This window comes from Trachurus trachurus (genome assembly GCF_905171665.1).
Source record: "Trachurus trachurus genome assembly, chromosome: 14".
In the NCBI taxonomy this organism is placed as follows: domain Eukaryota; kingdom Metazoa; phylum Chordata; class Actinopteri; order Carangiformes; family Carangidae; genus Trachurus; species Trachurus trachurus.
In genome coordinates, this window is record NC_139903.1 from 14,483,185 (window position 1) to 14,510,393 (window position 27,209).

General features: G+C 43.8%; 1 protein-coding gene across 2 annotated transcripts; it reads right to left on the bottom strand.

Moving 5' to 3' along the window:
* Positions 1–6,147: 6,147 nt before the first annotated feature.
* On the bottom strand, positions 6,148–24,236 carry sipa1 (signal-induced proliferation-associated 1). 2 transcript variants are annotated; one of them, XM_083986659.1, is made up of 15 exons: positions 22,908–24,236; positions 22,041–22,165; positions 21,747–21,935; positions 20,622–20,796; positions 20,117–20,220; positions 18,813–18,970; positions 17,812–18,418; positions 17,452–17,726; positions 16,318–16,731; positions 14,967–15,084; positions 14,737–14,860; positions 12,926–13,024; positions 11,799–11,871; positions 10,411–10,489; positions 6,148–9,089 (listed from the first exon to the last, which is right to left on the bottom strand). In XM_083986659.1, exons 1-15 carry the CDS (start codon positions 24,013–24,015, stop codon positions 8,946–8,948), a joined length of 3,792 nt encoding a protein of 1,263 aa, XP_083842785.1. In that variant the 5' UTR covers positions 24,016–24,236; the 3' UTR covers positions 6,148–8,945. The 2 variants fall into 2 exon arrangements, with proteins under 2 accessions (XP_083842785.1, XP_083842786.1); XM_083986660.1 differs by having other exon boundaries at positions 8,995–9,188.
* Between the last annotated feature and the right edge of the window lie 2,973 nt (positions 24,237–27,209).

A 27,209-nucleotide genomic window follows, 5' to 3' on the forward strand; every position in this document is an offset into this window, starting at 1 on the left:
GAGCCCGGTTTTCCCCTCCGGACTCAGAACAGACTCCGGGCGGCTTCACTCCTTCGAGCCTCCGGGTCGCACATAGCGAGTCGATGCGTAAAAACAGCTTTCAGCGCTCATGTGCACAGGCGGAAAGGTCGACAGCGGATCCCACAGTGAGGCGCAGCAACAGGAGGCGACATGCTCTGGGCTCCGAGCGTATCACACTCTCTCTCCCTCGCTCCCTCTCTCTGCCCTCACTGCGCGCTCCTCTCATCGGCCACCAGGCGGCGACACACTCGGTGCTCCTACTTCAGAGGAAATACAACAGAAGTGTGTGTGTGTGTGTGTGTGTGTGTCCCTGCTGCTCTGCCAACAGTGTCTTCTCCACTTCCAACCAGTAAAACACACAGGACACGGGGGTGGATGTATCAAACGCACCCACCTGTAAACCCTCGATGTCGCCACCTCCCCAACATTGGATTTCCCACCTGTCTCCGATGCTCTGATGATGAGCTCCTGATTGGCTGAACACACCTGATCCAGGTAATTAAAGACCCCCTCCCATGAAAATCGTGTTTTTCGTGCTTTTCACATGTTCCTGTGGCATTTTTCTTATGTTAGAGGACATATCAGAAGAAAGGGAAGTGCAAAATTGCATTTCTGAGTTTTCCTGCCTTCAAATTGCTGTGAACCAATGGCAGACACAAACTGGCAGTTTCAGGGAGACTGGGGTTGACGTGTCACAACCCCAGGGGAGGGCACTAGTGCTACAAGCTCCCGCCCCGCTCTGCATCTGGCTCAGAGGTGAAAGTCTCCGCCCACCCTCCAGAGGTGCATTGCTAATGAGCTGCTGGTGCTGTGCAGAAGGAGAGCCCTGGGAAATGGCACAGGTTTTGTGATTTTGGCTAAAAACTTCATAATCACAATTTAAAGACCACAGAGAATGTTTTAAAATAACCAAAAAGGGTCGCGGGAGGGGGACTTTAACCACTGATGAGAGCACGAGCTCAGAGCAGGGCCCACTGAACTGCTACATCACTTTGTGCCAGTGTAATAATCAGTTTCAGCTACTGCGGTGGGTTTGTAGGCTATTGCATTTAGTTTGAGAGAGATTTACCTGCACATCACACCTGTGAGTGATCATAGGCAGCAGTTAAAACCACAGCTGCCGTCTGTGTTCACTGTGGGAAATCAGCACGACAACCCTGTGATTAGTAGACGGCTGCTCTGCCTGCAGCTCCACAGTCACCCTATAGTCTCTTAAATGACTGATGTCTACAGGATCATCTGCACGCCCCCAGTTTGTGAGGCAGACTGAGATTACCCAGATGAGCTCACTATAACATCATCATCAGGGTTATATTTTCAGATTTTATAAAGCTCCTCCAGAGCCACAGCAGATGTAGCCTACTAAAACATACACCTTGTGATGAGTTATCCTTAAAAGGTGGCCTGTAGAGATCTTCTATAAACGAATAAAGGTCACTGACGTCAACATATTGTATATACTGAGGGCCTATAAACTTGTTAGGTACTTTACTCTGTGTAAAACATTTATAAACTTCAATTTTAAGTCCAACATTGACAGAATTCATGTCTACTTGCTTGCTCTCTTCCTCCCTGCTGCCTTCTTGGGTGCATTACTTTGATTTATTTTTGGTTGTTGCTGCCACCACTTGTTGATCAGCATGGGTAACATGTTGTTCAGGCTGCATGCTCACATTTGTTAATGTGTATGCTTGTTTATACAACCGAAGACACTGCTCTCCTTTAAAAGATGAGTCCACAGGTCGCCTGTACAAGCAGTTTATCATCTTTACCACAACAGTCCTCCGCAGGTTAGAAGACAGGGGGCCACTCTTAAGCCCACTGCTGCACAGCACAACTAGTGGTCAAAAAGTCCACATTGTACCTTTAAGGTGCAATAATAACAATTAAAGTAATAAATACATGAAAAAATAAAGAAGAATTAAAGATAATAAAAAAGACTTTGACACCTAGTTTTAAGGACAAACTAAAATTTTCTCCATGAAAATATGTTTGCAATAGTAATAGATGTTCGAATATACATTAGATGCACTGTAACAATAGTAAACAATGCAAGATGAATGGTTTACATGTTGGGTGCAGGGCAGGACTGAGGTGACTGGCAGTCTGACAGTCTGAAGGAGACACCGGTGTGTGTTTTGGTGTTTCCTGACAATGGGAAATGAAACAGGACAGCAGGGAGTCAGAGGTGTAAAAATAATCCTTTCTACCGAAGGCGTTTTGTAAACTCTAATTTTAGACGTACTGGAAAGGGAGACCCCCACGATCATCCCAGCTGTCCTCACTGTCTGATTTACTGTGCCAAATAGATATACACAGCGTTATAAGTGGTCAGTAATCAGTAGCATTGTTTATAGACATAATTCTAGAGTTTTGTTGAGATTGCAGATTCAAAATCCAGTAAAACTGACTTTTTATTTGTTTACTGCATTCATTGTATTGTATTGTATTATTATTATCATCATCATTATTATTATTATTACATTATTAACACAAACTGGTTCACAATGGGCCAGTGGAGTGAAGTGGCCTGTTTCCAGTATGAAAACTTTAGTCAGGGACATACAGCACTTTGGATTTATTTTTGGCATTGAGGAAAATGAAATTTGAACAGAAAGAGTAAAAATTAAAATACAGTATGTTTACAAAGTATAAACTTTGTCACTTGTGTGCAGTTTTCTCTCTCTACGTTGCTCCCTTTTCTGTCTTATTCTCTCTTTCCCGAATCCTAAATTGATACTAAATAAAACTCGTTAAAACGATGTCTTGCCCCTGGCGTCTGTTTGGGGGAAACAAGGAGGACTTGTCACATGGAGACCTTCCAGAAACAGGGTGAAGATTAAGAAACAGTGCTGTAGAGCTGTCTGCTAATAATCCACCCTGCCAGTTTCCCAGAAAGAACAAAAGTACACAAACTCTTTTGCGTAAAAGTCCATGAACTGTAGAGTTTAAGTAGTCTGGACAGTGTCTTCTATTAGGAATTAAGACTTTAAGAAAATACATATTTTAACCTAAGTAAAATAAAATCTAAAAACACCTGTGAGCCCAAAGTGGTCTGATGTCTTTCAAACTTTAATATTTAACTCCTGGGTTTATGACATGACGACAGGAACTCTCCGATTCGACTGTCGTGGCTTTTTATACGTGGTGCATCACTTATTAACAGGAAGCTTTACACAACATCTTAAACATGTCTTAGTTTGTTGCACTGGAGCAGAAAAACAACACATTACAAGGAACAAAAAGAAATCTTGTCTGTTCAGATGTTTTTTCTTTGGAGAAATCTGAACACTGATGAACTTCAATGAGCGAAGAATTTGTTTGTTAAAAGTTATGCAATTTGTTTGAAATGCGTTGAAACTAAGCTTTTAGTATTCCCCTAAAATGGAAATCCTGAATTTAATTACATGTTATGCAAGGTGAAATAAACAATTGGTTGTATTTTTAAACACCAGCAGACCTCTGAGATAAAAATATTTATCTGTTGTTTGTATCTGTAGATGTTTGACACTGATCACACCTCCCAAATGAAACCTATAATTAGGCTGCAGCAAATGGACTTACATTAGGCCTCATCTACACGTTGTGTATGGGCCAACAGTGGCCTGACCATTTATACAATACAATATACAAGCCTGTCTAAACACACACATGCACACAGACACACACACACACACACACACACACACACACACACACACACACACACACACACACACACACACACACACACACACACACACACACACACACACACACACACACACACACACACACACATACACACACACCAGCACATGGCCTCTGTATTTACAGAACACGGATGAGTCAAACTGGCGTTAAGCCCTTGAGCTGTGTGTGACACATAGCCCCTAGTGAAGACTCCGTCCTGTGCTCCAACCCCAAATAAAGACATAGGCCGGCGCATTGTTGTCATCAGTTCTCCTCCTGGTGTCAGAGCAGAGAAGATAAAGTGTTTCTCTGCGGCCGATGTTTAGGAAAGCCTTCCAGAGGACAGAGTCCTGGGAAATGTTTGTATGATGTTGTCGTGCTGTATTATGCTCATGGAACAAGCTTTGGAAAGTGTATTTGTCTTACCTCATGCTGCATCAATCCAGGCAGATGGGAATGTGCATCCAATCAGGATTTCTTTTTTTAAACTATATTATCTCACTCTACATCTCTACATGTGTTTATGGGACTACAGGCTTCTTTTGTTTTTACATGTTGGCACAGAGTATAGGAGACAAAGATGTTGATTTTTTACTGTAGATGTTGATGTGACTGTCTTGATGTTCAGACATTTTGGAAGTTTAGTGAATTTAATGGTAATTTGATGAAATGAACAACAGCTCATTGTTGCACAGCGAAGATACTTTTGGTTGAGAAGCAGCAACTCAGCAGCTTTTGGATGGATCGTCTGTTCTTGGTCTCATCAGAGGACGAGTCCAGTGACTTTTCCTCTGGTGCCACCATGAGGTCCACAATCTGGTTTTGTTTGTCCCAACAACGAAGCAAACGTTTTTCACGTTCTCATATCGTTATGACTTTTCATCAGATTCTTAATCAAACAGTTTAATACTAATTGTTACTGTTGGTTGCATTATCTTTGAAGCATATGTTGTATGATACAATTAAACCTAATAACCATTGTGACTGTGTGATGATAATCTAATAATTTCAAAACATGAACCCGATTCAACTGTCAAGTTTCTATATTTACGTATCGTCAGCATTTTCCAGTTCCTTGCAGGATGTTAATAAACTTTGCTCTGCAGTTTAACCAATATCAGGCTGGTGGGGGTTTTGCAGAAACAGGGACAGAGCTTGTTGCTGTGCTTTGCTTGCTCAGCTGATCTCAGTTGTCAACAGGAAGTTAAACCGTCTGATTCTTCAAATGCCGGTTTTCTGTCCATGTAAGACACATAATAATAATATTAAGTCAAAATGTTGAGATTAAACCTGATTCTAAAAATTACATTCATAAAAGCAACATCTTTTCCCTTCTGTCCTGTATTATACACATAACTACAATACTATATTATTTAGACTTTGCTGGTTCAGTTATGACAGAGGCCTTGGCTGCTCTCCCACAGATAACTCTGTAAGAAAACTTTTCTTACTTTTTTTCTTTTTTTAAACTTTCTTCCTGTTTCATAAACTGACTTTTACTTTTACATTTGAGTCTTTTCAGCGGATTGCATTTGGTTGTGACCTCCGTCTGATGGCAATCAACTTGTAACTGTCAGACGTTGAACTGCAGCTTCATTTCCATTTCACCCTCCACGCTCATCAGTACCTGAGACGTTCTTCTCTTTAACAAACCCACCCAGGTCACCAGAGTCAGATCTGGATCACCATGTAGGTTGAGCAGTTCCCTAAATCTACAACCATGAAAATGATAAATTCACAGCAAGGCCAAGTTGCTAAAGACTCGTAGTGAATCACAGTGAGTGAGATACTGATGGAAAACAATGTGGTGTTTTCCTCCGAACAACAATTCAACCAATTAAAACGCTTGAAGTCTGTTGAACTAAGATCCTCTTGATTCCAGATTTTGGTTTTTTTTTATTTTCTCCAAACTAAAAACAAGGACAAACACCCCACAGATTCATTTCACCATGTCCTAAACACAAATATCTCCACATGATCTGCCTTTGGGATATTTGTGTCTGTGTTGACAAAACATCGCCTTTGCTTGGGAACACATACTTAGATTGTTGCATTTCCAGATTAGGTCAAGTAGATCTGGTATGTGACGCCCAAATTATTCCCCGATTTCCTTATTTGTCTGCTTTTGTCCCTTTTAGGTTATTCAGCCACATTCAGATTTTTTTGAATACTGCTGTTGGATTTTCAGAGACAGTTTATTTTAAACATTTAAATACCAAAATAACCCTCCTGTATAGGAGACGCATACGCCATTCAACACATTCATTTCAATTTAAACTCGATTCCAATGCATCATCAGTCATTTGAAGCACCTTTTTCCTTTTAATTCATTTTAAAAAATGATATATTTTCCGGTTCTTTCAACAATCGGCGGCACTCACAGAGTTGTAAACCTTCAGTGATGCTTGAGATCAACAACACATTATCTATTATTATCATTATTATCATCTTTATCATCCCTTCTTTTAGACCATGTCACCCCAATGATTTTTTCTTGCACAGCAGATGAAAGACCTGGTGTTGAAACGGTCTCGTAGAAAAACCTTCATCTGCCACTAAAAACCTCAGGAAGTGCAACCAAAGACAAAGAAAGGAGATCACTAAGCTGGGTTCACATACATTACATTTTCAGGTAGGCACAGAGTCAGAGAGATCAGCCTTCACATATCACCAGTGTGACCAGTTTTGACCATCCATTCTGATAGAAGAGTTTTCCTCATTAAGGCGTACCTAATGGTGTTTTAAGACCTTATTAAATATGCAAGAGCTATAGCTGAAATAGCTCAATATTAGAATGATAATAAGAACCATAGTCACATTAAGCAAGAGTTGCAGATAGTATTTTGTCACGTCGTACGATGGTTGTTGGTTTTCTACAAAAGAAACTATAATTTATAACCAAGCCCACCTTCCTTTCTGACCTATTTCACATTATTTCCTCACCACTTCCCTCCAGTTTAAACAGCTACAAGAAAATCCACATTTGCATGATTAATAAGTTACATTTTTATACATACACACATACAGAGGGGAGCTTGGAAGTTGCTTGGCACATTCTCATGCTTGACCAACCTCCTACAATCTAAATAACTATACAAGACACAGTAAAACAGGTCTTCTCACACCAGCGTCTCCCTGCTCAGTCATGAGGCTTCGGCGTGTACAGCAGATGAAACAGGAGCCTGCATGGTCACGATTAACACTTGTCTGCATAATCATCCTGCAAAAGGAGGGCATACACAACCCCAATGCACTAAGTAACACGGAACAGTTCAGCTGTACATACAGTATCTTCACATACTGATAAAGTTTAGATTCATAATTTAATCTGTATATACTGTATCTTAATATGCTGGTACCAGGTATTCACAGTGACTCTAAAATAAAATTACAAGAGGAAGTTTTGTACAAGAAACAAGAGAGTCTGAGTGACTGGCGAAAGTTTGGCATCCTTTTCGTCGGAGTTCAGAGTTTGTGGTTGGAGTTGTTGAGTTTGTGGTCCAGTCAGTTCTGTTTCGATTGCGTTGGGATTCAGGAGAGCTGCCTGGGCTTTTTCGTTGGCACTGAGGAGAAGCAGTCCGACTCCTCTGAACACACACATTTTGATAATGGTGCCGTCAGCAGTGGACACACACACACACACACACACACACACACACGCAAACACACACACACAAAAAGGTGAGGTAAGGTGGTGTTCAAGGGGATGAGATCTTATCCACCTTCTTATGTTGAGCGAGACATAACCTGGGCAGGTTAAATAAAGTACAGTATGTGATCTGTCCAGTGCTGATTTTTCCCCAAAAAGAAAAAAAAAAGTAAAAAAAAATAAAATAAAAAAGTGCAAGAACGTCACAAACACACACAAACACACATCAGGGTGGAAAGGTAAGATTTCACCTATTGTCCTTACCGCTACCACTCATAAGCCATACTAATAAACAATTACCAAAAATAGTCACTGTAGACATCCGCCAAACACAAAACATATTTAAATACAATATTCTGTATTTCACTATTAGTTCAAGGTGTTTTATCCAGACATGTAAAGCTATTTTGCGAGCTGAAAGAAAAGCCACCTTTTGGCATTTTGTGGTTCAGGCCAGCAGGAGATCTTCTACAGTATGGCTGCTACAATAGTGAGGTTAGAAGAAAACAGCTACAGGCAACCATGGAAGGAATCTGAAACAGATCTTTCCTGCCATCGTTTGTGTCTTCAGGAGAGGTATAACCCTTTTTTTTTAGTATCCCTTCAACACTGTTGTCATACACACTTCCAGGAGGAACAAGCATGCTCAGTTCATTTTTGACATTTCCAGTTTATGTCCCTTTCATTTGTGATTTTTTTTTAAAACTTTTTTTTTTTTTTTTTAATTATCTCTCCTTAAAAACCCCAGAATTTCTTAGATACAGTACTACTGAGAAGTGAAGAGGGCAGAGAGTGGTGTCCTTATGTAACAGACCTGGCTCTGAGGCGAGGCGGTTAGCATCATTACATCTTTTGAAGTAGAAGGCTGCCTATAGGCTCGTCAGCATCACGTTCCCTTTTTTTTCTAGTTTTTTCTAGTTGTGTTTTATTTCAAGGCCTTCCACACTAGCAGCGCCAGGCAGAACCACACTCAGACATTGCAACTACACGTCTGGCAGAGAGGATAGCGATACTACTGTTCACATACATTATTGGTGATATATATATACACTTTTGGTCATTTCAGATAAGACACCACCAAACATGCTATACAGTGTCTCTCAGTCTTAATTGCCACTTTTTATGCAAGTGCTATTCAGCCCAGCTTGTCAAGTATTTGAAGCAAGGTACAGTAAGAGATGCACACATACAGACACACACGCGCACACACACATGTGACACACATCCACACACATACTGTATCATACACACACACACACACACACTCATCAAGAGAAGCACTCCAGCATAGCGCACCAACACAGCAGCCTGAGAGCTGCCGGCTGGTCAGTCTATGATGGTCATGGGAGTTGACAAATGTCTTTTTTTTCTCTTTTGTATGGATTGATTTGCATACTCCTTCACCGACAGGCAGGTCCAGGATTCAGAGACTGTGGTGATACACAGTTTGAAGAGGAAACGTGTGGGTGGGTGTGTGTGTGTGTGTGTGTGTAATTTGCTTTTGCAAATAAGTATGAAGAAAATAAGTGTACTGAGCGTACAGGGACATTGCACGATTTGCATCTTTCCGCTGATTTGTGTGTTTGTGCGTGCAGTGGTGAAGCTAACAGGGCTTGTTGACGTTGCACAGCAGCTCGGTGACTTTGATGAGGCGGGCGACTGTGCTCTGCGACTCCTCCTGCAGCCGCTGATTGTTCTGCCTGAGGCTCTGCACCTCGGCCTGCAGCACCGCCTTGTCCTCTTTCTCCTGAAAGACATCGGCACACAACAAAACAAAAGCCGTCGCTCAGATCGCTGTGGCAGGAACGGGAGGGGAGCGACAGGTACAGCGGTGGCGTTAAGGAAACTAGTGGGCACACATAAACACAGAGCTTGAAATAAAACAACGCAAACAGTGTAGAGAAGCACATCACACTGCAGTGAGGAAGAATAAAGTCACAGTCCAAAACAGTACAGAAACACTTGGCCACTGAACTGATCATTTGTTTAACAGAATTGACTTGTGTTTTGTTTTTCTCTTTTAGTTGTCTATCAGGTAAAAACACCAAACATTTGCTGACTTTTCACTGTTAATATCATTTATTAAAATCAGTGCTTTATGGGCAGCTGGTCAGCTAATCCCTTACAATGGTCATAGGGCTGCAACTAACAATTATTTTCACGAGCGGATAACCTGATTATTTTTCACTGTTTCATTGATAAAATGTCAATAATTGCGGGAAAGCACATTCACAATGTCCAAGAGTCAAAAGCGATGCTTGTTTTGTCCAAACAAGAGTCCAGAACCCAACGATGTCCAGTTTACAATCATATAAAACAGAGAAAAGCAGCAAATCCTCACATTTAGGATAAGGAAGATGAACATAAACTGTCATGTAGCTTATCAACTAATTGTATCAGCACTAAATGATTTGTCATTATTCATGGACTAAATTGACTGATTAGACATTTGATGAATCAATAAAGAAAATAATTATAGTTTCAGTCCTAATAAAGGGCTTAAAAATAGATATTGGGAGAAATATAGTGCTTTGTACATACAGAGACATTTACAGTATAGACAAGAGGATTCTCAACACAACGTCCATCCGTCTGTAGTTGTCTGAGGAAGGCCATGAGATGTGGCTGAAAGCTTTGGAAACTTAAGTGGACGTTGTGCTGAGAATATTATTCTTTCACATTTTCATGAAAAATAAACATAAGTAGTGCAGAAGCATGAGGAAGTATTGATAACAGCATTGAAGACATCTTAAATATTCTCTTTAAAGTATAATGAAATAATATCCAAAAATCTGAAAATGTAAATGTGGAAACAAAATTCATAATTCTACACACATAAATGTCTTTTGAGTGTTTTTTCCGCTGCATCTTGCTGCAGCTGTGAGTTGAGATAGTTGTGTGGAGGAGAGGGTTTGTGCACGGAGACAAGACGCTGCATCAGAAAACACTAATCTTCTCAGAAACAATTCAATTGAAATATTTTCTCCTACCTGCTGACTTTTCCTGTGCAGCTCACTGAAAATGTTATTAGAGGAAAAAAAAAAAAACATTCATGAAAGTCAAAGCACCTTTTGCAGGTCATCCTGCAGCTTCTTCAGCATGGCCTCCAGCTGAGATACCTTCTCCTCTAGGTGGCCTGGAGAGTCACTGCAACAAAGAGGCAGTGACACTTCGTCAAAAGCAATTAAAGGATTTAAAGGATCCTAATTGGAAAATATATGAAATATGCAAAACAACATGTGAAAATGGTTTTGTTTTCAAACAACCAAACCCGAATCTGGATGTCTTCACTTATATCTACTAGATTTTAAACAAATATTTTTCAGCATTTCTTATGTTCCACAAAGTTGATATAATATAACACCTCCTTTAATCTAATATAGAGAGTGAACTTTTTAATTTGCTTGATCGGCCGTGGAGCTGTGTGTCACTCTGGCAGCTGCAGAGCTCAGGGCATCGTCGCCGCTGTCTTAATAAAACCTGTAATACTCAGAGATCAATTTACAGTAATTGCCGTGGCTGACGAGCAGACCTATTCTGAGGGAGTACAGTCATCCCATGATGCATTTCGTCTGACTGCAGTTATCCATAATGACTACGCCCATACAGAGCCAAGCAGGAGCTCTCTCCTGGTGATGGGAAAAGCACAGAGTATATTTTACTTTTTCATTTGGTTTATTTGTGCAAACGATCCAAAACTGCTTAATAGTGAGAATCTAATGTGAGTATTTTTGAAAGCAGTTGAGACAGTTTTGATTCTGATCTGTTTTATTCAACTGGTTTGTACTAACAAATAGAAAAACTGGACTTTTGATTGAAAAAATGTTGTGATCGTTAACTGCAATTTGCAAGTTAAGGTCCACAAACAAATGCTAATGAAAGGTAGATATGTGCAGTGTAACTGTACCAGCTTTCTATTTTAAGCATTTTTACTTGGTGCCACAGTCATCAAAGCCGACCTTTACAGTGTGTGGGTGGACATAAACCTTGAAACAACTAAAGCTTTGGACTGAAGAAAAGCTCAGTGTTGGTGTTTGCTTAATTTTTATTGACTTGTTTTCTGTTCTGCTTTTGGCAAACAGATCTGTGGACGTTATCTGCTCAGACACAGCGTGAAGGAGAAGAAGAGAACAACCGAGAAGCTGGGAAACGTCTGAAAGAAGAGTAAAGTGGATTAGGGTGGGAGTTGTACAGAGAGAGACGACACCGTTCATCTGTGTCTGCATGTTTGTGAGTGCATCACTGAGTCAGCGAGAGGGCTCCTCTCTTTTGTGGGAGAGAAGAAATCGCATTGACTCAAACAGTGGGATGTAGCCGATAAAAGTCCAAACAACTGAGAAAGACTGAAGCGTGGAGGTCTAAAGGGAGGAGACGTGTGCAGCGATGCAGATGAGGAGAAACTACAGCAGTGTTGAAATGTCTGTTTTCTTCCTGTATGTGCTGCATAGCAACCCACCTATCCTTTGAGTCCTTCAGCTTCCCGTCCGTCTGGTCAGCTCCTGCTTGTGATGGGTCTCCAGCTTTGCGATCTGTGATGAGAAATATTGTGTATATATATTATTGCTATCACTGTATGTATGTAGACACTTACATTTATATTCTTTATATCCTTTGGAAAAGGGATGTCTGTTTTTCATTCAAAATTAAATGGCCAAAAGTATGTGGACAATCGCTCCAGAGCCATGATACTGCTGTCTTCTCCTCTGGGAGCACAAGGCTGAAGCCACAAGGGCTTTAGTGTAGTCAGGCTGGTGTTGGGTGATAAGTCCTGGCTCATAGTCATCCTTCTAACTTGTCCTAAAGGTGTTGGGGCTGTTTTTTTCAGGTGAGTTCCTCCTCAACAGATTGGTAAAAACATGAATCTCTGTTTTCATATGGGTTTGAAAGATAAGATAAGAGCCTTTGCCAAAGAGCTTCCACAAAATTGGTCACACACTACAGTCAATATTACTCTATATTTGGGAGGAGACCAAACAATGAAAGACTGTCCAGGGTTGTCCACATAATTTTGGTTATTGCATTTACTGCAGTGGCTCAGGCAGTAGAGTGGGTCGTCCAATAACCAGCGGGTTGGCGGTTCGAATCCCGCTCTTGCCCAGTCTCTGTCGTAGTGTCCTTCTGTGTCCACCTTACCCACCTTGCCTCGCGTGAATGCGTATGAATGAGAGGTCGGAGGGGCTGTTCGGCGCACATTGGCAGCCACGCTTCCGTCAGTCAGCTGTGGCTACACACGTAGTTTACCACCACTGTTGTGAATGTGTATGAATGAACAATGGTTACTGTGCGCGCTTTGGGTGTTGGGTAACAATAGAAAAGCGCTATATAAATGTAATCCATTATCATTATTATTATTGCTTCATTTATACTTATGAAAGATGTAGAGTATCTAGGAGCTTTAGATTGTGGCACAGTGAGAACTCTGCAGCTGTCAGATCTCATCTTGGTCTCAGTTGGTGTTAGTGATTGTGCTGAGTTGACCACTGTGGCAGCTCGTTGTATTATTCTGCATGTGTGTGTGTATGTGTGTGCAGACAGTACAGATGACTGACAGCGAAGTGTGTGCATGTGTAAACAGTTTCCCACCTTCTCGTGACAAAGCCTCCAGGATGCTGCGACAGGCTGTGGCCAGGTCGGCGATGGACTGCCACTCCTCCTCGGTGGAGTCTGTCGTCTCTGAGAGAACTGGGGGAGAGAGAGAGAGAGAGAGAGAGAGAGAGAGAGAGAGAGAGAGAGAGAGAGAGAGAGGATTACACTTATTGAGCTGCCGTCTCAAACACACACACACTCACATCTCAGTGCAGCAGACGCGTGTCCACTGCAGCAGAGCAGTGAGAGTGGTCATCATGGGAATCTGGGTTCACCTTGGTTCTGCAGTAACACGGAGCCACCACTAGGGGGCGCTGCCGTGTTACTGCTGCTCAGATCCAGGGGCAGAGTACACAGGAAGTGAGATGATTGTATGTAGAAGGTCTGCAGGTTTCACTGAAACGAGTTTTCTGACTTTATAAGATGTATTTTACCAGATAAAATAAAATTTAAAGCGGAAACAACCAAAACACAAAAGAAGAAGTTCAGATAGTAAAAAAAATAGCTAAATATCATGAGGTTTTGGTCAATTACAGGATGCAAACTTAAAATAAAAAAAAACATAAAATAATATTTAAGATTAAATAAATGCTTGTTCTTGTGATCTATTTCATTTTAGTAAGTTTAAAAGATGTAATGGGTTTAAGTGCCCTGCAGACTTTCTGTGGAAGAACGTATAATGTAAAACACTCCTGAGTCCGTCCCGACAAAAATGAGAAGAATCTGATGAGGGGATGAGTGAGTGTGCGGTTAAATGATGAGTCTCATAGTCTCAGCGGAGGCCGAGCAGATGGTGTAAGAGGGGTTCCTTGATTTGGGGCTGCCTAAAAACTCCACCCCTCCCACTACCCATCTGTCCCCCTTTTATCCCAGCCCTGGCAGGGGGTGGCAGCAGAGCAGGGGTGATATTAGATTAGCAGAATAGGGGGCAGCGTGGATGAAAGAGGAGGGACAAAGGGGATGCAGTGGGGAGCAGAGGGAGGATAATGAAGAGAGGGATTTAAGGCAGAAAAAATCTGGAGAAAAAAGGAATTTAAGACTCAAATCAGGCAGAGATGATCTGCAAACATGTGTAATTGTTCCAGTTTGGCTTCATCCGAGCAGTTGTGTCAGCTGTTGTGTCTGAGGCAGGGGCATTGTTCTGGGTCTATTATCAGAGTCATAACATCATAATGACTCAATATCATAACATCTCTCAGCAGTGTCTCTCCTAATCCATTTCAGTTCATTTATGTTTTTATTTTTACCCCCTTATGTTCCTTTTCAGGTGAGTTCCTCCTCAACAGATTGGTAAAAACATGAATCTCTGTTTTCATATGGGTTTGAAAGATAAGATAAGAGCCTTTGCCAAAGAGCTTCCACAAAATTGGTCACACACTACAGTCAATATTACTCTATATTTGGGAGGAGACCAAACAATGAAAGACTGTCCAGGGTTGTCCACATAATTTTGGTTATTGCATTTACTGCAGTGGCTCAGGCAGTAGAGTGGGTCGTCCAATAACCAGCGGGTTGGCGGTTCGAATCCCGCTCTTGCCCAGTCTCTGTCGTAGTGTCCTTCTGTGTCCACCTTACCCACCTTGCCTCGCGTGAATGCGTATGAATGAGAGGTCGGAGGGGCTGTTCGGCGCACATTGGCAGCCACGCTTCCGTCAGTCAGCTGTGGCTACACACGTAGTTTACCACCACTGTTGTGAATGTGTATGAATGAACAATGGCTTTTGCTTTTGTTAAAGAGTTCCAGTTTAAATACGACTGGGTGTATTTTGTTTATTTTAAACATCTCCAGATATACAGGAAGTACTCACTCTTGGTGATGGAGTTATGGAGACTCAGGGCTCGTGAGTTTCTTTCAGCTCGGTCTACACAGGACAACCGGGAGGACGAGTCGCTGGCTGAGGCTTTGTCGTCGCCAAACTCCGCCCCCATGAACTGAAGACAAGATAAAGACAGAGATAAAGAGGAGACGACACCGTCAGACAGAGGACAGAGTGCTGGGCTGCGACCGATCAGATGTCCTTTCGTCTCAGTCCGTCACCTGTTCGTCCTCCAGGGGGACCTTGGGCTTGACGGCCAGGATCAGATCAGGCGTGGCGTCTCTCAGCTCCCCGACGTTTTCGTAGATGTGCTTCAGCGCCACGTTGTCGTACACGTGTCTGTCGACCAGGCAGAGGGAAGGAGAAGTGGTGATGGTGGTGGTGGGTAAAAACAAAAACACACACATGAAAAATTCTGCTGTTGATGCTTCGTGACATTTTTTTTTTCATTATTATCCACTGCAGAGGTCAAAACAGAAACTGGAGCACTTAGACAAGTAATCTCTAGGACGGCTTAGATTTTGCCTTGATTGATGTTTGCTATCCTGCACTCACAAAATTATCTTTCAAAAATATCATATCTGATGCGGCTCAGTCAAATTATTCAGTTCTGTTTTGCAAGATAATAAAAAGCAGTCAAATTCATTTTGGTCAGAAGCAGAGTTTAATATTATCCTCATGAATATTTCGTCCTTCTCGACCTGATGTGACTCTCTGGACTGAAACCAAGTAGCCAGACAGAAACATACATGTGATGCTGCTCTCTGTCTTCTCTGACCGACACTTGTAAACACTCTTTGTAAACACGGCTGTGACTGTCAGGCGACAGCTCTGATACTTTAAGATGATGAAACAGTCGACTGCACATTTCTGACTTCATGGAAAAAGGGAAAGAAATCTGCTTCCTTGTCATTTTTGTGCAATAACCCACATTCAATGCCATATTTAGTATAGAGCAATGACTCCTGTCCATGTTTGTACTTGTAAATATATTTTTTATATATATACATATATATTTTTATTTTATTTTATTTTATATATATTTCTATTTCCTTTTTTTTTATATTTCTGGACTACTTTGCTCTTTAACTTGTACACTTTGAGTTGGAGATGTTGTTGCAACAAAAATAAATTTCCCCTTGGGGATCAATAAAGTATTCTGATTCTGATTCTGATTTTCTCAACACAAAGAAGAAAGAAATATATTAATAATTATAACAAAAGTTGCACTTGTATCAAAGTAGGTTTAACGTGTGAAATCTAGAGTGACACGCTCCAGTACAGGAGAGCGATGCAGTGGCTGGTGTCCTTTCTTTGTGCTTCGTCCTTTGCTGAGAAAGTGACGCACTGACTCTGACTTTTAATTGTGTAATGCGTCAGCTGTAGTTTGAGGATATTTTCAGCCATGTTGGATGAAATGATCCTCTACACAAGTGCAGATGTATCTGGGAGGATTAATCCCATCCAGCAAAGCTGCCGTTTGTTGTTGTTTTTAAAAAACATCAACGTTTTTCTCGCTTACGTAACACTCTCACGACAGGTAATGACAGTTTAGCTGTTGTTAACACTCACCCGTCACACGTATCCCCGTACGACGGCTGCTTCTCCAGAGAGTAGCTGCGTGTGAGCTGCGAGCCGCTGCTGTCTGGGCTCTGATTGGCCGGTTGGTCCTGCAGGGAAGTGGCCCGTAGCAGAGGTAAACCGGGCGCCGTGAGGAGCGACTCATGACTTCTCTCATTTTGCCCCTTATCACACGACTCCTCTTCGCCCCCCTCCTCCTCCTCCTCCTCCTCTTCGGCCTCCACCTGCACCTCCATTATGTCCGCATCGCCGACCCCACCCGCCTTTGGCTCCTCCTCCCTCGGCTCCTCCTCCTCTTCCTCCTCTTCTTCCCGCTCGTCCAGCACCCAGGCCTCTCCCGACTGATCCTCACCGGGTTTACACTCGGCATCCTTGATGGCTTTCTGGTAGAGCTCCGAGAAACTTCTGCAGAACACGGAACGACAACACACAACATGCATAAGGAGAAAAACCGACACGCCTCTGTTTTCTGTCCAGCTCATTATTTCATCTTGAAACCAAAAACAAGGATGAAATGAAAAAAAAGGCTTTATTTGTCTGGGCTTCTTTTATATTCCTTTGCAATCACAGATCCTCCACTTCTTATCATGAATTATGACATCTTTGTGACAATTTGTGCTTTGTTGTCACAGAGCAAGCATCACAGGGCTGAGGTATAAATAAACCGGGGGCTGGGTTCTCTGAGGATGCTTCTGCTGCCAGCTCTGAAATGTTACTACATTTAACTGTGAGAGCTGCAGAGGTGCCCAGTGCAATATCAGTTTTATTTACCGGTGGTTTAGCACTTCTGTCTGTCTGAAAATGCTCTAGTAACAGTGGGGCAGCCTGTGCCAGAGTGATTAAACATCATTAGAGGGATTGATTGGTTGTTATCCAGCTGATGTGACACTGACTGCAGGCCGCCATCAACAGCAGAATGAGCTGTGACCCCACAGTGTCACCGCGCCTGTTATTCTGAACTGACTTGTCCCACTAACCCCTCGTCTTCATGAGCTGTCATCCTCTCTCTCACCCTCTCACTGGGACCACCCTTCACTTCCACAGCTGGCTTCATACCCACGAGCCCCTTTCTCCTCTCTTGACCCAAACTCCCCCCTCCTTCCTTCTATCTGCGGCATCACCCACCTGCGAGGCTTTCCGTTCTCGTCCGGTGGGATGACAGTGATGTGGATCTTGTGCGCAGTGCGCAGCAGCCTGGTCCTCTCCTCGGGGCTCAGGTGAACCAGCGAGTGTCCGCACAGCCGCACCACACGAGCCCACAGCTGCAGGCCTCCGCTCTCGGCGTAGCAGAACCGCTGCAGGTCCGTCACGAAGCCCTCCTCGTTCATCAGGAAACCGGGTTGCCCGACTCCATCGCGCAGCGGGGTGACCTCCAGCGCCTCGCAGCCGCGCGTAACCAGCTGCACATGTGCAGAAAAGGATGAATGATTCAGAGAGACGTGAACTACTCACTGCTAAATTTCCAATCATGCCGCAATCACCCACCTCTAGCCTCTGCACCACCTCTCGTATATCCTCTGCCTGGCTCTCCATCACGTTGATGGATACTGACTCCCCTCGCTCATAGAAGATATCCAAGCACGGCCCCCCCTCCTTTGTCTCTGTCACTGCTTTCCAGCCAATGACATCTCTGCAGGAGCAGTTGAAGACCACTCTGCGTGTGTACCTCTCAATGAGCACCACCGACTCGGCCGACACCCCGAGCAGACAGGGCAGCTTGAACTCTCCTGTCTCTCCGTCATCTCTGTTGCAGACCATCACCGCCCACACCAGCGCCCCGGCACTGTGCAACTCAGCACCTTTGGTGCCCTTCATCTTGTCTTTGCGCTTGCCTCCCAGCGAGAGCAGGGGGAACTTGGTGGAGGAGTCGATGGGTGTTGTGGTCACATAGTTTTCAGCCAGGTCTTTCAGATATTCCTGCCGTGTGCGCGTGGCCATGGAGCGGAACTTCTCTGACTTCTCTGCAGCGTTTTCAGCGTTGACTGCCTTGGCCAGGAGGAAGTCTCTGAACGCCAGCGTGCGAGGGAATCGGGCGCCCTTAGGAAACAACGGGCCAAATAATGGCATGTCCTTAGAGCGTGTCACAGCCACCCTGAGAGGGAGAGAGAAACAGATGAATGATGGAGCAACAGAGACTCGTTTGCTGAGGTAGAGTGTTTTGTATTATTCAGAGTGAAACACATCGACACTGAATCTGCTGCAGTGCTAAATGAATGATGTAAAGTGATGGTGCGACAATAAAGTAACACCTGTCTTCACATGAATTTACACGTGTATCATGAATAATAAGGTAAAGAGTAAAATCTTGTGTGAATTATTGTTGTCTTTACTTTTTACATCACTGCTTTGTACGGAGGCACAAACACATGAATTAATTATCTCAACAGTCAGTCTGTGAATGAAGGAAAATCAATAAAAAGCGGCCTAAAAATGTAATGCCTGTATCAATGATGACATTTTCCAGAGTGCAACAGATCAATTGGTACCTGTAATAGGTGTTGTCAGTACAGGGCTCATGAACCTGAACGATGATAAAGACGTGTTGGAAATGGGAGCGGATGGACTTTGGAGTGAAGGGCAGAGCGCCTGGCTCCTGGAAAACGATCGTCACAATGTCGTTTCCGATGTGTCGCTTCCTCAGCAGCTGACCAGACAAAACACACACACACACACAATTTTACAAGACCATCAGGCCGGAGTCACAATAAAATGAAACTAAAAGAGGAGACTGAGCCTTATCTCTCTGGAACAGTTTGCCGTTCTTTATACCACAAGAATCAACCAGTAAAAGGTTTTAACAAACAGCTGAACTGATTATCACTGAAGACAGGCCTGCAAAAAAAAAAATCTTACATGTTTAAATTAACATTATTTACAAATGAACCCCTTTAAACAGTTCTATTTTATAGTTTTGTAATGGTGCTGGTAATGGATGTAAGGGTGATGTGGTGTGTGTGACATTATTTACTGTACATAGAGAACGTGTGAACATTAGTTGATTATATGTTTTTTTATTTTCATGTACGCCCCAGGAGATGTGGCTGTTTCCAGGGCAACAGTTAATGGAGAGATCCAAATAAAAACATGACGAAAATCAAAGCTGTTAATTAAAAGAAGTCGATTTGTCAAAAGAGCTGAAGTCAAATACTCAGAGCCAAATAGAATAAAATGAACACTGTTATGTTGTTATTATTAAAACTTATAACTTATTATTCATTAAACTTCTCATGACTGGAAGAAAATGCAATTTCTTTCAAAATCAATAGACTAAAACACATACAGAGATAAACACAGATCTCATTCAGTTAAAACTACAAATCCCAAACTGCAGCCACCACATACTGTCGTTGTGAGGTTGAAGAGAAACATTGGAGCTTTATCACTCACCATGTTTGATTTTATTTAAGCCTTTAATCTATATCAGTATGCCATGTCCAGTTTCTTTGTAAATGACGGCAAACAGGCTTAAGTCACACACTGCACATAAAGAAGTGACAGTCAGCTGAACAGGAAGGTGGGAGTGAACACTGGGGGGCAGGATTTTTATGTCATGCTTGTTGCAGAGCACAGAGGCTTTTTTCTAAAGCGTTTACCGAAGCATGACAGTCTGAACACAGATGAGTAATGACGGTTGTATTGACACTGATGCATTTCTAAGGAAAATAAAACAAAAACACATCTTGGAAGCGAGAGTCACCTCCAAGGAACAATCTCAGCTTTGGAAAAACAACAGAGTGCAGGAAAAAGGAAATGATGTGTCACGTCTTTGTTTTGTTGGTGTTTATTTTACCTGTTGTGTATTGTTGGCTGTGTAGGGCAGCATGGTGGACACATGAAACATAATCTCGTAGTCCTGGTAGCGCGTGTAGAGGGAGTGTGTCCCAGTTGAGTCGGCTGCACAGGACACACACATACACACACACACACACACACACACACACATACACACACACACACACACACGGAGACAGGCAGGAAGAGATTTCGTTAAATCAGTCAACGTCTCTGAATGAAAACTCAAACTGTCACAGTCAGGGTGAAATCTGTCCCATTTGCTTGTTCTCTGCTGCTCGCTGAAGGGAAAACAGCTCGGAGATAATCGGCAGTGACTATGCTTATTTGAAGGCATTACTCAGATTACATGTGGCTAGATAGGAGTTATCTTGGGCTGTCAGTGGCGCACTGATGCCCTTCGGATAACGGTCTATGCGACAAGGTGAGATGCAGCCAATAGATCGGAGGGAGGGGGTGTGTGAGTGTGTGTGTGGTGGTGGTGGTGCATGTTTTCAGCTCACTCTTGGTGTCCAGCTGAGCTCGGTATCTCTCCCAGCCCTTCAGCCGCACCCGCTCCCCGAGCAGATCCAGGAACTCCTCGAACGCCGGCCCGGAGCTCTCGTTGTTGTACATATCCTCCTCTGAGCTCTGCCCGGCCCGGCAGTACATCACCCCGACCTTTCGCTGGAAATTCAGCTGTCAGAAGGGGGGGCAGAGGAGCAAAGAGTTGAGCTCTGTCCTCACCTCGGTCAAATACACACATTTACACCACCTCTACAATCCTTTTTTTTTAATATGCTGAAGTGCCGTCCTACTGTACATCTTAACTCTGCAGCTCCAAAAGCAAATTTATTAAAATGTTAGCATACACTACATTACTGACTGTCCCTATCGAGCCTCTTCAGCTTTCACACCAGAGTTCAGGCTGCTGCTCATGCTGATTGCTTTTCTGACCTAGTTAACCTCAAAGGTGGAGCTACAGGCTGAGTGTCGTGGGCGAGTTTCAGTGTTCAGCAGCCTCTGCAGCGCAGTCATAAAATAAAGTTTCCATTCCCACAGCTGTAATTAAATGACGATGAGCAGAAGATCAACACACCTAAGAAAACTTGTTTTCAGTTTCTTAAACGGGACAATTCATTTGCCTTTCTTTATTCTATTAGTTTGATTCCTCTGAAGTGTTTGTCAGACAAATTCATTAACTTGACGACAACACTCTGTGTTTACTTTGAGAAAATGTGACAGTGAATTATCGTTACGCTGAACATCTTAAATTATTTACTGAATGAGCGCTTGACAGACTAATCATTATAGGAAAACAAGTGGCATTCAGATTGAATTCAATTTCAGTCTGTAAACAACACGGCAGAAAATGTCAAGAAAACAAAGCAGCATGGCATCCAGAGTTCCTCCAGACCGAACGGTGTCGCTGAAACTGCAGCTCATTGCACCCTGCGTTTTCTATAGTTGGTGTAAAAAAGGTGTGATGAGAGGAAACAATTAGCTGCGAGTGGACAGCGGTGTGAGACATCAGCTTTTTAACGGAGCGCAGGATGTGGTTTTAGTTACGACACGTCGAGGCTCTGGATGCTCAGGTGTTCTGACATTGTCTGATGCCTTTAGCGAGAAGCAGACGTGTCCTCACTCACCCCCTGCTCGTCCAGCTTCAGCAGAGTGTCCCGGACCTTGGGGGAGTTTGAGGCCAAGCGAAGGCAGTGCAGGTTCAGCTCAGGCATGATGAACTCCAGCAGCCTCTTGGGAGACAAGCCTCTGGGGGTCGTGTGACGGGCGGCAGAGGGCACCGACTCCTCCAAGATGGAGCCTCGCAGCGTCTTCATCTGAGGAGAGGAGAAGAAGGGTTCACAATCATCACATCCAGTCACATCAATTTTACACACGCTGAACCTGAGGAGAGGGAGAGGGAGAGGAGGCGTCGCTTTTACCTCCGTGGTGCGAAAGATGATTCTGTAATTGTACTGAGCTCCACTCGTTCCCTCTTTCTCCTCTCGACGGAAACTGATGGCCACTGGACCGAGGCGATCGTCCATGCCGAAGAAATTCTGGTGCTCTGCGATGAAAAGCACAGACACATACGTACGACTGTGAAGAACAATAATGGATGCGTTGCCCTGGGTTGGAAAAAACAGTGACAGTGTGTGTTTTTTTTTTTTTTTAATAATACGATGTTGAAAAGGGGCCGCACAGACATTATTTGGGTGGGGAGATGAAGCTCATATTTCATTTAAGAAACAAAGCCAGGCCCTCCAAAGTGTTATTAATATTTCAAACAAAAACAAGCTGCTGATTTTGATGAGAAATGAAACATACACCCAAACTGACTCTAGTTACAGAGTCAGACCCTCTCCCGCCTGCCTGATAATTCCTGAACAGTCTTGAAATGTTTAGATGAGAAACGGGAGAAATTTTGACGAAGACTTTAAAAAAAAAGTGATTGTTTAATAATTGAACAGCGCCGCAGCTTACTTCCACTTTTTAAAAAAACGAAACAGAAATGGATTTTTATCCTTTTGATATTATTCTCTCCATTATCTGATGTTTTAAGAAGAAAAAACCCTCTAGTTTTATGATTGCTGTTAAAATTGTACCCTGAATTGTGTATTTAAACCTGCACTTATAGTCTATTTATGATGTCTGTCTTTATGTCAAGGACTACAGATGGAAATTTCGCTAAATCTGGTGCAGCCATCTTTTTATTTCTTTGAATGATTAATGTCACTGCACCCTGTCCTGCTATAAACTAAATAAACTAAACTGAATGTGAACAGAACTGGTAAAAGTGAATATCGTACCTTTCATGTAGAAGTATTTGCGATAATATTGGGCTCCCAGATCTGCATGCTCTATAAAGTAGTTGCTCTTGCCCTGCTGCTGGATGTTACTCTCTCTGGGCTCCTCCAGGACCGACACCGCATCGTTGGGGGTCCGCAGGCTCGACCAGAGTCCCCGTCGGTTGGGGGATCGCCCCAAACCCACCTGCTCTTCTCCCCCCGTCTCGTTGCGGAAGTGAGGGCAGCTGAGCAGCAGCTCGTTGTCGTTGCCGTCGCCCTCGTCCAGCAGCAGCGACTGCTCGGGGTCGTCGGCGTTGCCCCCGTTGCCCCCCCCGCCCTGTGCGGGTGAGGAGGGGGTGGCCTGGGAGAGGGGGCGCAGCTGGGAGGCGGCCGAGGCCCCTGAGGTGATGTTCTTCTTCCGGCCGATGCTGTCTCTGTTGGTGGCCGCCTCGGTGAGGTCGAACAGGATGCTCTGCACGTCGTAGTGGGCGAAGTTCCTCACCCAGGCGCCGCCCCCCAGGTTGTCATAGGGACCCGGTTGAGGGATCTGAGGGGGGCCGGGTTTGCTTTTCTTACTCAGACCTTCAGGCTTCGGCGGCTTGGCAGGTTTTGGGGAGTCCCCCGCGGAAACGGACAGACCTCGAAAGAATCCGTCAGGCTCCGGCGGGTTGCCCTGCAGGCCGAGCAGGAGGAAAGGGTCTTTGAAGCGGAGGGCGTTCGGACTCAGCGGCCCCTGGTCGTCTGCGCTCGGCTCCTGGAGTTGAGTCTGTCTCTCCAGCGAGGACAGGCTGCCGTACTCCCTGTGCAGCAGCACACCTGAGTCGCCCTGAGACCCCGCGCCCACCTTCTCGCCCACCGCCCGTGCCGCTTTGCCCCCGGCCTTCCCGGAGGAGTCCAGGTCTCCTAAGGTCACGTCGCTGTTGCTTCTCTGCATGATGTGGCCCCTTCCCACAGACCTCAGCCCCACGCGGCTCGGGGTCAGGCTGTCGTTGTCCGATCCGTCGCCATCCCTCCTGGGCGGCCACTCCACTACTCCCGCTTCCCGTTTGTTCTCGAAGTTGACGGTGGCGATAGGCGGCCGCACGTTCTGCCTGCGAAACTTGCGGATGAAGAGGTCGTCTGACTGCATGGTGCCCGAGAGTCCAACTCCAGTGCCACAGTCTTTTCTCCACTCTGGTCCAGAGCTTCCTGCTCTCCCAGTTAAATTTCTTTCCTGTCTCTATGGTGCTGGTGTGAAACAGGAGCGCTGTGCACGGCGATGAAAACCCCTCTGAGTCAAAGCAACAAATATAGTCCTCATTCACACCACTTAAGATGGATGAACCGTCTCAACCCTTTCTACCATAGATACGTTTGTGAGGTGCCACACTTTGAATTCACAACGCAGCGAGTTCTTGAGTGAAAATGAAAAAGACCGAGGTGAATATTCAGCTGTGTCTCGCAGCAGGGGTCCGTCCAGGTGTGCAGATGTGTGTTTTGGTGGTACTCCAGTTGTGGGATGCTCCTTCCTGTGGGGTGAGGATGTAGAGATCATCACTGGAGCCCAGCACTCTGTCCTCTGTGTGGGGGAGCTGCTGCCTGCATCAGCCCTTCTAACATGGCATCCACTCGTCTGCACTCTTCAGTGCCTGCAGCTTCCCTTTTGGTCTCGTCCGAGGGCCACCTTTACAGAAAAAGAAAGAACAAAATGTCTTTTGCAACGTCTCTCTCTCGTCATTCACCCACACTGCTATTATCTTAATCGACAGATTTATATTCAACCCGTAGCAGCCTGTCAGTGAGAACACAAAAAACACTTTGTTGGGAGAATGGCTTTGATAAACAAGTATTGAATTCCACCAGTAAAGCTCCAAGCAGGTCCGACGTGTGTTTTATTGTTGAGTAATGCCTTGTACCTCTGTTTTCTTTCATTATTATTCTTTCCTTTACACACTTTCCGTTCCAGAGTTTCCCTAAATAGCTCCATAGCAGACTTAATGCTCGCCACATCCACCCTGCACATGCTCACAATAGACAGTATTAACACAGGGGAGGGGGCCTTCCTGACTTACTGACAGTGTGCCAACATACAAACGAAATGAGTGTAAACTGTCTCTCACCCTCACATACAGACCATTCACACACACAGATTTGTAGTTTGCTACTGCAAAAGTGTTACAAGAATATGTCAAAAACTTCAACAGAAAGAAACACTATTAATAACTAAAAGTGAAGCTGCTGTTTTATTTTCACCATGTCAATGAAAAGGCAAAGAGTAATTTAAAGTCAAGCCAAGTATGACGATGTACGCTTCCCCTTTTTCTTTAAAAAAAAAAGAAGTTCTCATATGATTCATTGTTAAAAGGTTTGATTGCAACTTACCAGCAAAGTGGATTTTGTTCTCAGGTACAGATCAGCCTGTTTCTATCAACATTTGTGTCTGATGGTCGTCGGTCTTTGACCAAACTGACGTCAATCAACCCAAGCTGAAACTTTTTGTCGCTTTCAAAAAGGTACGAGACTTCTTCCTGTCTAGCTGTTTCACATGCATCTCCTCTCTCGTGCTTGCAGCCTAAAGAGCAGGTGCAGTGGTGCAGAGCTGCTACCAGAAAAGCCAAGCAGCTTTCACACACACACACACACACACACACACACACACACACACACACACACACACACACACACACACACACACACACACACACACACACACAGTGACAAATGTCATAGTGTAAAGTAAGGAAGTCGCAAGAAATCTTTGTTTTCCTTCCTCGCTTGCTCTCACACTCTATCTGTTTCATCACACAGAATATATCAGCAGATGTTTTAAATTTTTCAGAGAGAAGCCTTTTTACAAAAAAAGCTGTAAACTAAACATGGAAGTTATGTACAATCAGAGGTTATCAGCAATTTCAAAGGTGTGTCAAGATATGCTAATGCATGTCGAGGTGTAAACACTTGTATCATCTGGAAGACGTTTGCTGACACTCCGAGCTGCTCTCTGTTACCAGGAAGTGTCGCTGAATGCAGATTTGGTTTAGTGTCTCTCAAAGGTTTTTGTTAATACAGAAAGTGGATAATGTCTTGCTATTCAAGAAGATAATTTTGTTTATATTTCTTTATTGGGCTTTGTAACACAATGTTGTTTTAGATCATTAGCTCACCTCCAGCGATGTCTCCTGTCTCTTTTTTTCTTATTAGAGCCAATAACAGTGACGTTGATGAGCACAATGTAGATGTAAACAGCAAAACAGGTTTGCATGAAGGCCTTTGCTATATTCAGACTATGTAATAGATTCTGTATACTATATTATAGATCTGAAGCCCAGACTTTTCAACTGTCTGAACTGTGTGTAAGAAAAATATTAATATATTCATTTTCATATTCCACAGACTTCATAGAGTTGGAAAACTTGAAACAGCTTCTGTGAGCGAGCTTCCAGTGCTGTCATTTCAGACAATTGTGTTGCAATTTTGACTATTTACATCAACAATAACGCACATTTTATTTCTGCTGCTGGCTGCTCGGCTCATGTGGCACACTGAGACAAGCTGACACAGACCGTCCCTGTGCTGATTATTCCCCCAGGAGAGGAGAGATGCTTGAAAGATGCTGCAATGCAATTGAGGGAAGTTAGTGCATTAAAAAAAAAAAAAGATAACAATCTGTCTGCAGGGCCATGAGTCCAAACTTCCTCAGTGCACACCGCACACCTACCTGCCTATCAGACACTAGTCATTGTCTGTCTGTGTATTATAGAACAATGCAGCTGTGGTTGTATACGGCCGGACAATATGTGGAACATCGCACTACGAAATGCAGAAGTGGACATTTCAAGACATTTCCAGGCTTGTGTGGTTTCCCATCTGACACAGAGACGCTGGTTCTCACAGAGCAGCCTCTATGCACCATCTAGCCTATATATGCTGCTGCTGCCAGGGCTGCTGACATTAAGACCCAGCTCATGTTTCTTCTTCCTGGGAACCCTCAAACCATCTTAAACATCATCACCCATGCAGGGTACAATGGATGTTTGTTTACGCCTATCTGCAGTCATTAGCTGATACATCATCTGCATGTTTCACAATGCCTCTGAAAAAAGTGTGAGCAATCAATTTTCTCTGCTGTCTCAAAGTGGGAGTGTAGATTATTGGCAGCAGGTTGTTGTTTCTTCCAGAAATCACAGATTGCTTTCATGTCGCTCCAACGGCAAACCGAACTTCCAGGGTTCGGTTAGAAACGCTCCTGCTCTCCACCAGCGCGGCGCGGGTTGAGCTTGGACGCTAATCACTCGCTGCCCTCGTGCAAATCACATATTCCTGAGCTTCTTAAGACCCCAACCC

Bases quoted from the DNA above. Each gene is read 5' to 3' on its own strand.
- sipa1 (XM_083986659.1), bottom strand. From the start codon at position 24,015: ATGCAGTCAGACGACCTCTTCATCCGCAAGTTTCGCAGGCAGAACGTG. The intron at 18,971-20,116 runs GTAAAATAAACA...TTGTCTGGTCAG, and splicing joins CAGCCAACAATACACAACAG to CTGCTGAGGAAGCGACACAT. The intron at 16,732-17,451 runs GTGGGTGATGCC...CGTGTTCTGCAG, and splicing joins GAGAACGGAAAGCCTCGCAG to AAGTTTCTCGGAGCTCTACC.